Source organism: Crocodylus porosus, unplaced genomic scaffold (genome assembly GCF_001723895.1).
Source record: "Crocodylus porosus isolate Cpor-Errol unplaced genomic scaffold, CroPor_comp1, whole genome shotgun sequence".
Taxonomy (NCBI): domain Eukaryota; kingdom Metazoa; phylum Chordata; order Crocodylia; family Crocodylidae; genus Crocodylus; species Crocodylus porosus.
In genome coordinates, this window is record NW_017728948.1 from 23,104,750 (window position 1) to 23,120,003 (window position 15,254).

General features: G+C 40.6%; 1 protein-coding gene across 4 annotated transcripts in view; it reads right to left on the reverse strand.

Moving 5' to 3' along the window:
* STK32B (serine/threonine kinase 32B) overlaps positions 1 to 15,254 on the reverse strand; it is a 315,985-nt gene that overhangs the window by 234,538 nt on the left and 66,193 nt on the right. For all 4 annotated transcript variants that reach the window (XM_019553397.1, XM_019553399.1, XM_019553398.1 and 1 more), the window contains exon 3: positions 6,161 to 6,312. In XM_019553397.1, the coding sequence (XP_019408942.1) occupies positions 6,161 to 6,312 (152 nt within the window). The remainder of the gene's footprint in view (positions 1 to 6,160; positions 6,313 to 15,254) is intronic.

The window sequence follows — 15,254 nt, forward strand, 5'->3', positions numbered from 1 at the left end:
GGTAGTATGTTTAAAAATAAGAAAAGGAAGATTTTTTTCATGCAGCATGTAATTGAAGTGTTGAACTCATTCCCACAAAAGGTTGTCGAATCTGACAAGTTAGCTAGATTCAAAAAAGGGATTGAACAAATTCTTGGAGGAATGGTACATCAACAGCTATTAAATAGAGGAGTTAGGGGTACTGCCTCTGAATCAGAACTTCTAGACCTTAAATGCTAGAGGCTGAAAGTGGGAGAAGGACAGAGGAAAATCCCTGGTCAGAACCTGTTCACTCTTCCTTTCAGCATCCTCTCTCTTCCCTTGTGTGAAACAGAATACTGGGCAAGATGGACCTGTGGTCTGACCCAGCAATGGCAGTTCTTACTTTTGTATAGCATAGAGAGGTTAAATTCAACTCCTCAGATGAATCCTGATCTAAACCTAAAGAAGGATGGTTACCAAATGGGTCCTTTAAGGAAAGGTAAAGGAGTTTGACCTGATGGTACCCTTGTGTAGAGAGGATAATAATACGACTCATATAACATTAAATGTTAAACCTAGAGAACCATGTAATAATCCTTGGGTGAAATTTTGTCAGGAACTGGCATTTCTACAGCTCATTTATCTGTGCCTGAAGTATGAAAGACAAACAAAAGGGCAGATACAAACCTGGGCTGCTTTTCATTTTAAGAAGAAATCCATCTTACAAAAAATGCCTATAAAAGTGATAACATTGGCTACAAGGGTCACATATCTTTACACGTTTATTCAATTTTAGTTTCAGAATGAAATCTATAAATCAACCCCAAAATGGTTTTTGAAAAACTTTGGAGTTTCCCTCAGAGCTATTATTTACCATTTACAAAGAAAGCCTATTTTCTGTATCAGATGTTAACAAAGACCATTTGTATTTCAAATAATGTGATTTATATGTTCTGCTGGTGGAGTTAAATTTAATAAAAAACAGATAAGATGCATGAGCCTCATAAAGCCTTTTAAATGGGTCTTCTGGAGCAGAGCTTATACTTTGTCTATATCATCTCTTCTGTGTATTTGTAGATTTTCAATATAGTGGGCCAGACTCCCTGCTGGAGTTGCTTCTTTGACTTAATGGTATAAATGACCTCAATAGACCTATTGACACCAGAGCATTTTACCTACTATTTTGAGCGCAGACAAACTACCTCACAGAACCTTGCGAGTTTCTGACTTTACAATCAACTTTAGTTTTACAGGGGGTGAAAGAAACATTCGGCTCTTGAGCTGAGCAACTGGCTAACACTCTACTTTGTACACAGGAAGCTTCCTTGACCAAGTATTCTTTCAATATATCAACCCAGTTTTCCTAGTTTCAAGAAAGCCTTGAGAGATTTGACATTATGCATTTCACCTTATTGAAGCACAGTGGCAGAGCAGGTTATCATGTTTCACTAGAGTTTCAAGAAGCGTGCATGTGAACCTTGCTTTGGACTTATGGGAAAAGCTGCTTTCAGATGAGATGGCTGTAAATACATACCCAGTTGTTCAGGCTTGCATGCAGAAGGTGGACAGATATGATACTAGCCACACAGCTCCTTTCTGTGCCTTCAGCTACAGAAACTGGCATGACTTAACCGTGCTAGGCCCACAGTGTTAGGCTTCTGCGGAGCTTTGAAAATGAAGGTTTCATAGAGCCTCTTATCTGGACATTCCTAGAAACACAGTCTATTTCTAGCCAACATCATAAAACACACTCCTAAAATATCTAATTCATTTTAACATCACCTTCAGAAGCTCTCATACTATAATAACAGAACTCGGAAGGCAAACTATTCCAAAATGGCCTAGCCAGAAGGAACATAACCCTAGGTCATCTCGTGGCGCATATACCAGGAGATGATGCACTCTTTTAAATGTCATATTCTCATTTATAAAATGATCCTCTAACAGCCTCCAGGCATGCAAACAACAACACAAAAAATAATAAAATAAGCAAAACTTACCAGAAACAATCACAATTTAAACAAGAAACCAAAACAATACAATAGTTGCAATTCAAGAATTGTTATCCTTTTCTGCTTCTTTTGCACATTAGTACAATGAAAATTGACCCCATGAAAAGGAATTTCCTGGAACTGAATGTATGCCTGCTACTCAGCCATATGAATCATAGCTACATTTAATGCAAGGCTTATTGAATGCAAATTATTATTGCAACTAAACTATGATAAAATATATTGAAATGTTGCTCTTTTCAAAAGGGATCAATGAAAATGTTATTTTAAGATATAACTGTCTAAATCTGAAAATTATTTAACAAAATATTCCTTTCAGATTTGCAGCATTCCATTCTGTATTGTATTAAACAAACAAACAAAATGTGCACAAAATAATTTTAAAAAATCATAATGTTATAGAAGCTTTTATCTCTAAACACTGTTTAGTCTGGAAAAAAACAGCAGCATATTTTTATAAGAGATATGAATGTATTTTTTTTAACTGTGCCATTGTAATTCAAAAGCAAAAAGTCAGGAATTGAAATTAAGGATGGGAAAATCTGAGTTTCAGACATAACTTTATTGTACAAAAACTCAAAGTGTAAACCGAACCACAAGTCAGCAATTTTAGAAACTCAAGAGATACACAAGTTACGAAAAAAGCCAATTAGACTTGGTTTAGGAAAGCATGAGCTCAAGTACTAATCTAATTTTTTGGGTGACTTAGGTTTAAGAAGCTATTCTGCAATGGACTTTCTGTATGTAGAGCTGGCTGAAATGAGGGATTTCTGATATGTGAGTATTCTAGGACTTTTTAAAGTTTGATTTTAGTCTCATATTGAAACTTCTCACAGGCTGAAACACTGAGGGAAAAAAAAGACTTTTTAGGGAATGAAGCAACATCTCCCAGGTACTCTGCAATGATTTAGTGAAACTGATATTCCTGAGCCAGCATTCAGGGGACCTTTAGACTCCTAGCACGTGCCAGGGAGCCTGGAAGTCCTCTCATGACTGGTTGCCATAGAGCTACAGATCCTGGTATCTGCTTGATGGTGCTGCTCTAGAGATGTCACTGGGAGCACAAATATTCGAAGCAGCCTACTAACATCCCATACTAACATGTAGGCAGGGTTCAATAAGAACTTAGACAAAGATTTTCACGTTCAGCAGCATTTTTTAACAAAACTGTTACATCAGAAAAATCTGACTAGCTATAACTGTGACCTTATCCAAGTCTCAGTTTTGAGTTAGAGCCTTAGATACTCATATATAAAAAGGAAAAAATAGTCCCTACTTTGCAGAGGGTTGTGAGGATGAAAACATTAGGGATTGAGATGCTTATATGATACAGTAATGAGAATCATATAAGCATGTAGAGATAAGTTATGATTATTACCACATTTAAATGGTTTTAAAAATCTTATTAATATGCAGACTTTTCTTGACCTTTTTTTGGTCTTCTGGCCTTGAATGTTTTGCTTATTTTATAATATTTCATTTCTGCACTGCTGTTAGGCTAACATGTACACACACAACATCCAAATCCTCATCGTGGAATTATAGTCTTAAGTAGGGCTGGCCCACAATTTTTGGGGGGCCCCTGCAAGATATAGTTTTGGGGCCTCCTGATCCATCGAAAAAATCAAAATTGCAGTTAGTCAGGGCTGGGAGGCGCACATGTGGGCTGCGCTGCAGGGGGTGCAGGGTGGGGGCAGCATGTGCTGGGGACACCTGGGTTCCCTCCCTGGGGCCAGGGCTGGAGTGGAGCCAGGAACTCCTCTCCAACTCAGACAGGAAGGGGCTCCTTGCTTGCATCAAGCCCTTTATACATGGGGCAGGCGGTGGGGGGCAAGTGGGGCATAGCCCCTTCGCTGCAGGGCCCCCTGCAGCCACAAGTTCCATGGGATAGGATGGGCTGGCCCTGGTCTTAGGAGGACAGATCAATTTTTTACAACCAAAAATGTCACAAAAAGAACACATTCTAGGATATCACCTGTTCTACTTTTAATCTGTCTCACAGAAAAAAGAAGAAAAGGCATTTGACTGGGGCACTGAAATTCAATGATAATTCATTCTCATGTTGTGTGATCAAAACCTGTAATTCAATTCATTTTCACCAAAAGTTTGATCTTTTGTACTTATATAATACTAATATTGTAAATGTTTCTTACAGATCATACAGTTAAGAAAAGGGTTAGTGCTATATAGAGATCACCCAAGGTTAACATATAGTGTAGAATCTTTTTAAATGCGAGTTTGGGGTAAATCGCTCTGCTGGTAGATGATGCTAGGTCCATTTATGTCAGAAGACAATTTGGCTTCTAGTGCTCATGAAAAATACCAAACTGACAAAGCAGACATCCCTACGCTAGTCACCTGCAAAGACACAGAGTGAATGAAATGAGAGGCAGTAGAGTGTAGGTTCAATCCCTGGTTTCTCTGCAAAGATGGTTAACAACTCATAAAACAATCCCAAGGTTGTTCATAATGAGGACATTTGCAGATTACCAGCCTATTAGATATTTATAACTGGACAGCTACAAAGAATTGACTTCTCTATATCAGCTGGTCTAGGTCATTTTCAGATCAGAATGTATCCCATTCCCTGAATCTTGAGAAACATTTTGGGTGCACATAGGTAGGTAGGTAGGTGTTCACTGCACTCAGTCTATGTTTGTGGGGCTTTCTTTAAGCCAAGTGAACATACACCAGAAGAGGCATGTACAGGCATTCATCCATCCTGGGAGCTACCTGGGCAAGCTGGAGTAAGTATCTTGGGGTGTGAGGAGGGACAGGCAGAATTTGGCAGTGGGGGCTAAAGGGTTGGCAGGATTAGGAAGGGCTAACAGGTTTGGGGACAGGGGGTTGTCTGTCCAGGAGTGGGGGATTCAGAGAGCTAAAAATAGTCTGATCAGGGATGAGGGGAGCTGGGGTAGGAAGGCATAGCCCCAGAGCTGGGACAAGTGGCTGGGTTTTTCCAATCCCAAGCTCTGTTCTCAACATATAGAGGTATTTAAGAGATCAGATAAACTAACTTAGATCAGGCCCACCATTTTTTGTCCAGTGATTTAACTCCCTTGAATATCTCAACAGCTGGGCATTTAGATCGACCTAACCCTGGTTAGTTTGATCTAAATGTAACACCTGTATATAGTCTCTGATATCCATGTGTGTGGCTGGAGGCAGCCAATTATCCTAGCAAGGCTTGGATGCAGTTACTGAGGGATGGAGATATTTTTCATACCATTACCCTTCATACCATTCCCAAAATAGAAGAGCATTCTATGGAATGATAGAGGGTATCTCATTTAGAAAGAGGGAAAAGTCAAACATCAAAATATCTCCATAATATCATATGTTTGAAGAGGCCAGAATAATCACTAGAGTGTAGCCATCTCTTTTTGAACTTTTCATCCTCCAGCTCTTGACAAATATCTGTTATTTTTCTTATTTCCAGAATACTGCAGCTCCCGGTACATATCCTCACCTTCATTATCGCAAAGCAGGTCTACAATTTCCCTTTTTCTCTGCTTTTTATGAATTAAACAACCAGAATAACTGAGATATCCCTGGGTAATTCATTGAAGTCACATAATTTACATTCAATTGCAGTGAACCAGGGGATAAAGTGATCATTTCACTTCCAAGAAAATGGTCCTTAAAACATTAGTGGAGAAGCTTCAGGAAGTATTCCAGCCAGTATTGATGAGAATGGGAATAGGGAATGAATGAAGAACACATTCTTTTTTTTCCAAACAGAACTTTAGCTGAATTTATCTAGACTTTCCATCTAGTTAACTCTTTGATAGTGAGTTACTGCATTCTTTAGTTTTATCTGCATTGACAGGTACACCCTTGCTCTGAACATTTCTGTTCTTTCATAAAGATATGTATTATGATTTCAGTAAACTTATTATCAATCTCTTAGCCAAACTGGGCTTAAAGAAACTGGTAGCCCTGAAAAGACCTGTATATTTGCACAGCTACAGGAATAAATTAGAGAGAAAACAAACTATCAAGTGAAAAAAGCAAATTGTTATGTTTAAATATTGCAATGTGAAAGTTCATCCTTAAAATATTTGTGAAAACAAAAGTAGCAGAAAAAACAAAGGACCTCATTTTTAAAAGAAGAACTATCAAGAATGCACTTGATGTTTCTAAGTCACAGTAGGCGCATGAGAGATTTGTAAAGAAGGTTCACTTACCATAGGTTGACTAGGAAGGGATGCTCAAGGCCTTGCATGATTTGTAGCTCCCGAAAAACATTTCGGACTTCATCTCTCTCAATGCACTTCTGCTTATTCATATATTTCATGGCATACATTTTCTTGGTGTCTCTCTTCTGCACAATACACACCTAAATTGACAGCAAAGGGAAAAGCAAAGCATGAGAATCTACAACAATTACTGAAAAAAATCTGTAACTTAAAAAGACAAGCCTTCTTTCTGTCATAATTGTTACTACAAGATACTATAAACACTGCTCACCTGTAAAACCCTGAGGAAGACCCCTACTTTAGCTCTTTCTTAACACTTTTCATCACTAGATCTCAAAGCACTACACAAAAATAGGTCTGTTTTTCAGATGAGAAACAAAGACCAGGCTGGTGAGATGATTAACCCCAAAAAATCAGCAGGACCATAGCAGAGCCCAGAAAGGATCAAGTCCACTAGGTAGTGTGCCTCTCTCAATTAAAAAATGTCCACTGTCCTCATTCCCACAGGCCCGTACATACATCTTAATTACAGCATAATAATTAGTGCCTGGACCTGCATGTCTCTGATCATCTACATTTCAGAGATGCTCTCCCATAAGTAATAGGGATGGAAAAGATGATCTCTGCATGTTTTTTACAACAATCTAATCTCAGGCAATAGAACACTTTGCTTTGTGCTTTTTTTGTTCTTTTGAAAAGTAGTACGGACTCAAGAAGAATAAAAGAAACAATATTGTCATTCCTGTCTGTATTAGCCATCAGGTTTAGTGTAGTCCTTCTTCTGAATAGAATTGGACAAACATGCTTAAGGAGCAGACATCTCTAAATACCATTATGCTGAAATGGGATTTCTGAAAAAGTTCTGAAAAGTGTTACTGAAAGGCTAAGTGAAGATGTAGCTGTTCTGATGGCAAACAGTGATGTCACGTTCACAGCAAGCGCTCTGTTCTTCAGTGCAATGATATAGGTTAAGGATTGCCTGAGATCCTTTCACGTTGAACATTCCTGTTCATGTAGATATTTTGTTAAGTCAGACCCTTGCTAGTGCTGCAATACATTTTCTAGTATTAGGCATTATTCCAAATTAGTATTTATATTATAGTAGCAGGCACAGGCTCCAATTAGGATCAAGTCCCATTATGCTATGCACTGTATACACATGCAAAATAACTGCAAGCAAGAACTGTACTCCTTCCCTAGTTCCTTAATGTCATATAAAAGGGCTTTGAAACATCTGTACCTGGCCATGAGAGGATTTACTAGCACAAATACTTTGAGTGATTTGTAGATGACTTGCAACACCTAGCAAGTCCTGTCACAAAGTGAGGAAGGACAGGACACTAAGTGACCCCAGCTCTATAAACTTGGTTACGTAACTCAGCAAACCCCAAGGCTAACTTATACCACCTGTCTAACAGCTGTTTTGCAGTGTTTTAAAGCCACCTCAGCACTTCCTCCCTCTGCAAGTTCTGTGTTGCACCTCTTGGAGAGGAGAGATGTAGCACAGAGTCTCACCTCTTGTCTTTCCCCAAATGCTGACATATTAAGGGACAGATTTTGGTATTTATATTCACAGTTAGAGGCAATTTGCACCAAACTCAGTCCTGTTAATTTCTGTGGAAATACCTCTTGGGTAAGCTGCAGTCCAACCTGTACGAGGATATCAGAATCTGGCCCTAGGAAAGGACAATTCAAGCAGCTATATAGAGCTACATGTCTTACCAGAAAGAACAAAATACAATCTGCCTCTCAGATTATCAGGGTTGATTTTTTTTTTGTAGACATTAGAGCAGAGATGAATCTTGAAAGTTTCAAAGAGGGAAGAAGGTAGAGTGCAGTAGTTCTGAACTTTTTTAGACTCAAGGCCCCCCTCAGAATAATGCCAGCTCTTACCTTTCACTAATTTTCTTGACTACAGAAACATAATAGAGCAATTTTCTCCATTGCAAAGAACTCAGAAAGAGCACAGCAGGCCAGAATGGTTTCTTCAGGACACTATGGAATCTTATTTGAAATCTCTGGTTTTACTTTATGAGGTATATGGAGGTGTTTGCTTACTTAAAAATGATAATATTAAGCCCCACATGGCTGCACCTGTAAAAGGATCTCACAGAACCCCAGGGTGATGCAACGCCCTCTTTAAGAATCACTGATATAGTGACAATACAACTGAAAGCCATTTAAGTTAAAACGCCTTTTCCAAGGAGAGTTTTGGAAGTTTGCTTTCAGTGCATTGGCGACACATAGGGGGTGCATGTGCACCCACTAAGATTGGCGGTGCACTCCCTGGGAGAAGTGCCACTGATGCTGCTGGCAGTGGTCTGAGCTACCCACCTCCCTGCCACTGCCTGCGAGAGCTCCCTGCTGCCATGTCCCTGCCGGTCACCATGCCCCCCCAGCCTCCAGTGTCACACGTCGTTCACATTTCAGTGGGTGCATCTACATGTGCAATTTATTGTGGTATTGCCAGGCATGAACCATGACAGCAATGCTACTACACAATAGTTACAAGCTAGTGCTCAGTAGCTCATTGCTACTGCACTGTAGCATCTAAAATAACTGTGCGGCAACAGGACTGCACAGTAATGCCAGTTACCACACAGTCATTTAGTACTTGTTTAAGCACATGTGTAGACATACCCTGTAAATTTATTAATGCCACTGTAAGATAGTGCTGTCAGCAACAGTACTGTCCTATGGTGGAGTCATGTATTATACTGAAATGCATGTGTGGACAGTGACTGGGAAAACAATGCTTTGAGCCAAAGCAGAGCAACCAAGGGGTGGCAGCGCACAGCTCAGCAGTTTCAGCTCTCTTGTGCCCAGCCAGCCCCTCCTCTGCCTGACACCACCACCTGGAGCCCCAAGCTGACCCCCTTAACCTGCTGCCAGCCCAGGACCGCTCCACCCCAGCTCAAAATGCTGCTGTCCTGGGTACACATATAGACAGTGCACATGTGTAGCAGGTGACTACAGTGCAAACTGCTCCAGAGTGTATCACATCACATTAATTGCATGTGTAGATGCAGCCAGTGATTACTTATATAAGAAATGGTTGTAGAATACAGCAGCTGTACAATAAAAACTCAAATGAGAAAGGTCAGCCAATGCAATGCAGTGAATAGCCTCATGTTCAGACAAGACTGGGTTTGGATAATTACTCAGCCTAGAAAGACACTGAGGTAAAATTGGAAAGTTGGGTAGACATAAAGGAGATAACATGGTCATCTTGATACTACTGACAAGGGGAGTGTTGCCACCATTTTCCTACAGTTTTTCAGAAGGAAATGTAATCAATTCCTGGGCTGCTCCCAGATGCTCAGGAAAGCAGCTTTAGCTAAGAATGTGCTCGTCCACATAGTATGATTCCTACAACATTAAAAAATGTGAGGATCTTGCTACCACTGTCACTTGCAGATTAGATTGTCACAATATAGCCCACCTGAGGCTATTCTACAACCATCCAGAAGCTGAACTAGTACAGAATGTGGCCTTTCTCAAATTAAATCATGTGCCTCAAGGAGGGAACATTTCAGCAGTGCTACATAATCAGCAATAGCTGCCAGTAATTTTCCAGATGGAGTTCAAGCTGTTAGTTTTAATGTATAAAGCCATAAGAGGTTTGGAACCTGGTTACTTAAGACTCTCTCTCACCCAGTACAATACTAGCACAGCTGTCATCAGTAGAAGTGCTTCAATTACAGATCCTTGGTTTAAGAAAAGGAAGAGGATGCCCTGCCATCAGCTGTGAAGAATCCTGTTTTCTCCCTTAAATCCATTAGAGCCCAGATTTGCAGTATTTCCAGCAAAACCAATAATTTATCTGAGTCATTTCCCCAGGACATGGGTTAAGAATGAATATTTGTTTTGTGTTGGGGCTATATGTAATAAGATATAGAGAGAGTATGATATGCTTGCTATAGTATTATATGAGCTTGAATTTTAAATGATGTAGTGATGAAGTGCATGGGGTTGAAAGATAAGTGTTAAACCAAAAGAATTACTGATACCAGCAAAAGGTTTGTAGACTTTGGAAGTGTGTTAAAATTAGTGTTCAGACTTCAAACCCAATGTGATTCATGATGAATGGAGCTAGCTTAGAGTAGTTTAAGCTTTTTGTCTTAATGTGAGTTATCCCATAAAAGCTAGATTCTGGCATAGGCCATGCACCCACACAGGAATACAAGATGTCTCTTCACACTCCTGTAGGAACTTGTTAACACTTGGTCCAAGCCAATTATAGTGATAATTACTTGAATCCCTAACCCCAGAACAAGTGAATGAAGAGGTAGGAGGGAAGGGCTAGAATGGGTTACATTGATTCTTAACAGCACCCAAATGCTTCAGCCAATAGAAATAAGATAAACCATCAGCAAGGTACTTTTCTGAGCTTCCAGCAGAAATTGGGGTGCAGGAAATGAGCTATATTTCCTTCCGTGGAGTCATTCTGGGCCATGCCATCTGTTTCTTTAGTTTCCTTGAGCTCTAATGAAGCCCTAAGGTTTTACGCTCCATTAACTTGCAATGTTAAGGTCTGAGAGTATCAGGTGTGATTTAAATACTACTTCTAATTATCTTTCCCAATGACAGGAATCCAATTAATTATGGAAAACAAGGACAGCTATGATTGGGCTAAACCCACTAGTGTTACATCATGGTGAAAATTATGTGATTTTTTTTTACTTTTTGGCCAAGGGAAGTCTGAATGTTAGTAGGGGTTCAGGGTAACAATACATGACTTACAGGCTATATAGGAGCAATAAAAGCAGCTATAATACAAGGGAACAGGGTAATTTTGTTAGGGTAAGAGTTGAAAAATATAAGATGGTGGGAGAGGGAGATGAAAGGAAAGCAAAGTGCTCAAACTTGACAAAGCATTATAGGACTGTACAAAGCAAGTGTTTCAACGTGACTCTTGGTTCCCAGTCTGAAATTAAGTGGTTGTTTATAGAATGCTGGATGCTGCAAACCAATTTCCTGAATCAATTTGTAAAATACAACTCTAATAGATTTTGGCTCACTATCCACAACCCAGAAGTCATTCACTTACATGAAAGCACAGATTCTCTCATAAAACTTGGCCAGGACTGCCAGGTTTGCTCAGAAGCTATCAGCTCAGTTCTCTTAAAGAGCTTACTTACTAAGAGGACTATGGGGATTTCAATGGGACTGTTGATAGAGAAAGGTATTGAGTTTAAATGGACCAGGTAGTGGTCTTAAGGTAACGATATAGAAGAATACACAGTGTGTCAATTCTGTAGTAATTACTAGAAATTAAAACATGTTTAAAGAGATTGATTAAAAAAATTTAGAGAGGAACTGAGGAGACTCTCTACTTCTGATTGTGAGAGTGCTCAACACCTCTAAGAGGTATTCATGTCAAGAGTCCATGTCATTATAGGATGCATGCACAACACATAAAAGACAGTCTTTTCTAATAAAAAACCCACTATTCTATCCAACTATCTGTTTATGTGTAACAGGTCCATGCCCAAGAGGCAGCCATTTGATTCCTGCCCTGCTCCATCTCTAAGGTATGCTCCCTTTGCTTTTGCCTACCATGCCTTGATATTTTTCATAGATGTAGAAAGAATGCTGCCTATGGGTCTTAGAGCAAGCCTTGGTCTATCTTCCTGCCAGCAGATTCCTTCTCTTGAACCCCAGTGATCCCAAGCAATCCTTCCCATTAGGCATGCCTTTCTGGCCTGCACATGCCCCAGGGTACCTGTTGCCTTATTGGGTGTTCATGGCCTCTGAACTCCCCTACAGCTGCGCCCATGCCTTGCAGGTGTTACCACTTCTTCACATCAGTGGGGACTAGGCTCCTATCTCCTCTCCTGTAAATTCAGGTCTCTACTTCTACTAATTCTCTGTCCCTCTTTGGCTCTAGGCCTCTGGCCCTTTCTGCTCTCTGTCACCTCTAAGGTTGTGGGGTCCCTTGCCTCATCTATTCTCTGCCCCTCTTAGGCTCTGAGCTCATTGGCTCTATCTGTGCTCTGTTTGAGCACTTCTGGGACCTCCACTTGCCCCTAAAAGTCCCATCCCAACCCAAGCCCTGAGTCTTATTCTCCTTGCAGCAAGCATTCATAGATGCTAGGGTTGGAACAGATCATTGAGTCTGACCTCCTGCCTAGGCAGGAAAGAGTGCTGGGGTCAGATGACCCCAGCTATGACACCTATCCATCCTCCTCTTAAAGAACCCCGAGGTAGGGGAAAGTATCACCTCCCTTTGGAAGCTCATTCCAAATTTTGACCACCCTTACCATGAAGAAGTTTTTCCTGATATCTAACCTAAATCTGCTCTCGGTCAGTTTGACTATTGTTGCTTGTTACCCCAAGAGGCACCATGGTGAACAGAACATCTCTGATTCCTTGCTGTGCCCCCCTAATGAATTTGGAGATGGCCACAAGATCACCTTTCAGCCTCATTCATTGTCTTACGGGTATTATCAGGGCATTCCAGAAATAGACAGAGCCTCTTACTGCAGCTTTTCATGGCAGAAGCTCCTCACTCTGAAGCTAGCAGGGCCAGAGTACCTGCCCAGATTCAGGCACTGGCTTTGAGTCCCCTAAGGTGAGCCCCATCCCATCATGTAACTATGCAGGCACTCAGGGGTTTCCCTTCTGTGCCTGATGACCAGCCTGCACTCCCTGCTGGGACCTAGCTCTGTTTTCTTCAGCCCAGTTCCTTCTGGGCTGCCTCCTTGCCTGCCTTTGGTGCATTTTACTGTTCTTCCTCCATTCCCTGGGTGAATTACCTTCCCAGGGTTAGCCTCTTCTTGTGACCAGCAAACTGTTTGTTTGCTGGCAACCCATTCATTAGCATTTAGCTTGTTTCCTAGCTACCAGTCCTCCCTGATTCAGCTTAGCCTGCCACACTGCCTTCTGGCTCCCTGTTACAATGTTTTCCAACATATAATGCCATATTTACTTGGGTTAACTATCCATTTTTTCTAAAAGCTTTCTACCAAAACCTAGGGTAAATCCATTATGCACAACCTAGAGAAAGGCTGGAAATGTATTAGCACTAAAAAAATGTTGTAATTTGGTATTCAGTCATCACCGCTACTTGCCCATCTACATGATCTTACAGAAAGGACTGAGTGAAAAGCAGAACTAATGTATCACATAACATGGGTTTGAGTTCGTTCCATTCTTCTACAAATCATTTTTTCTACAAATTTTAAGACAGAGGTGACCAACCTGTGGCATAAGTGCCACAAATGGCACAGATAGCCTCTTTGTGTGGTGCATGGCAGATTGGAGAGGGGACAGGCAGCACACCATTGGATGGGGAAGGAAGCAGAAAGCAGAGCAGAAGTTGAGGCAGGGAGCACAGGGCTGGCATCAGAAAGCATAAGGTGAGGTTGGGCAAGGAGCACAAAATAGGGAGTAGAAAGAAGAGCAGTAGATTGGGCAGAGTGGCACTCAGGAAGGGTGCAGGATTAATTTGTGGTGTGCCTCCTAAGAAGGTTTGGCCCCACTGTTTTAAGAGTTCCTTTAAATCTGCTTTTAAAACTTAACTGTGATCATCACATAGATAATTTATTTTTCCAAATTTTGAGACACGATTTCAGTATGCAACTATTACCTTAGCACAGCTCATGCATGCTGCATGAGTAAATGGAGGATTCCTTAAAATGAAAGAGATTTTCATGGAAATACTGAAATAGTTTCTGAAAAAAAATCAAAATGGAGGCTGATGTGGATATTACTATAAACATTTCCAGTCATTGTTATAGGAGCCATGCATGATCCAGCCATCCATGATCCTCAAGGCATTTTTATCATCTAGCTAGCCATCTGCTAAGAAAAAATATGAAAGACAATCAACACCAGTACTGCTACCAGATGCACTATTGCTCATCATAAGGGTAGGGAAAAGCTGAGAAACCTCTGTGGACACTAGGGACTGTTGTTGTTGATGTCATGACTGTGTGGATTGTTTAAATATGTTCAAATGCTTAAAGACAATTTGGCACATGGGCACAACCAGTGCACCAATGAAAATGGGAATGCACATTCTGTGGTCACAGATTCCATCTCTGTGCAAGGAAATTGGTTGATTGTATACATAAATGGGAAGGCAGCATACAGTTGCCACATTTGCACATAGAGACCCATGACACTCAACCTCTTGTGGTCATATTACAAAACATATTTATTTAGAATGTCTTTGGGAATATCATTAATAGAACGTCAATAACTGCAGAGCTAGAGCTGGTATTGCTGCTGCACTATCAGATAAATCCAGCAGCAGCCACTATCAGTTTGCTTTGGGGATATGCAGTGCTTATTTTTAAAGTCCCTTTTATGATGGTGGGGTTTTTCTACTGCTATATTTAGCAGCTGTCACTAGCCTTGCCTGTGATTAAATCTGAAGACAGATTGTCTCCACTCTCACCTTTCTCAAAGCTAGCAGCTGAAAAGAACCACACAAGGTTCAAACTCCAAGTCCCCCTCCTCCGGGACAGGGACTGCTGGGAGTCACATTCCTTGCTGAAGAACACATACTTGTTACTGCATTTCTCATCTACTCCCAGAGACTCGCAATCCTAGGAGCCTTGTGCTGAACAGCAGTTGCTTGGGGAGAGGGAAAGACTCAAAAGGAGGTGAAGGTGAAAAATTATCACCACATACTCTTGGTCACAACTAAGCTGTTCCTTTGTCTCTCAGACAGATTAGCTGAAACTGAAGAGCAATGTATAGGGATACACTACAGGCAGTCCTTGGACTTACAACACAATTGGTTCCTGAAAACTGCATCTTCAGTCAAAATGTTGTAATTTGGAAACAATTTTCTCATAAGAAACAATGTTATAAATGGGGGCTTGGTTCTTGAACCAAGGTCCAATACCCTATTTTCCCTAAAAATACCCCAGAATTTTGTACTCGATCAATTATAGATGAGTAATATAACTACATTAATTAATTTATGTTGTAGATAGCAATCATATTGATTTGGAAGGACTTCTTTGAGGTGGCTTCGCTGGACTTTTTGAAAGGCTCTTGGTTGGACTTTTTGAAGGGATGTTGGCTAGAGTCTTCATAGTTTCATAGTTTGTAGGGTTGGAAGGGACCT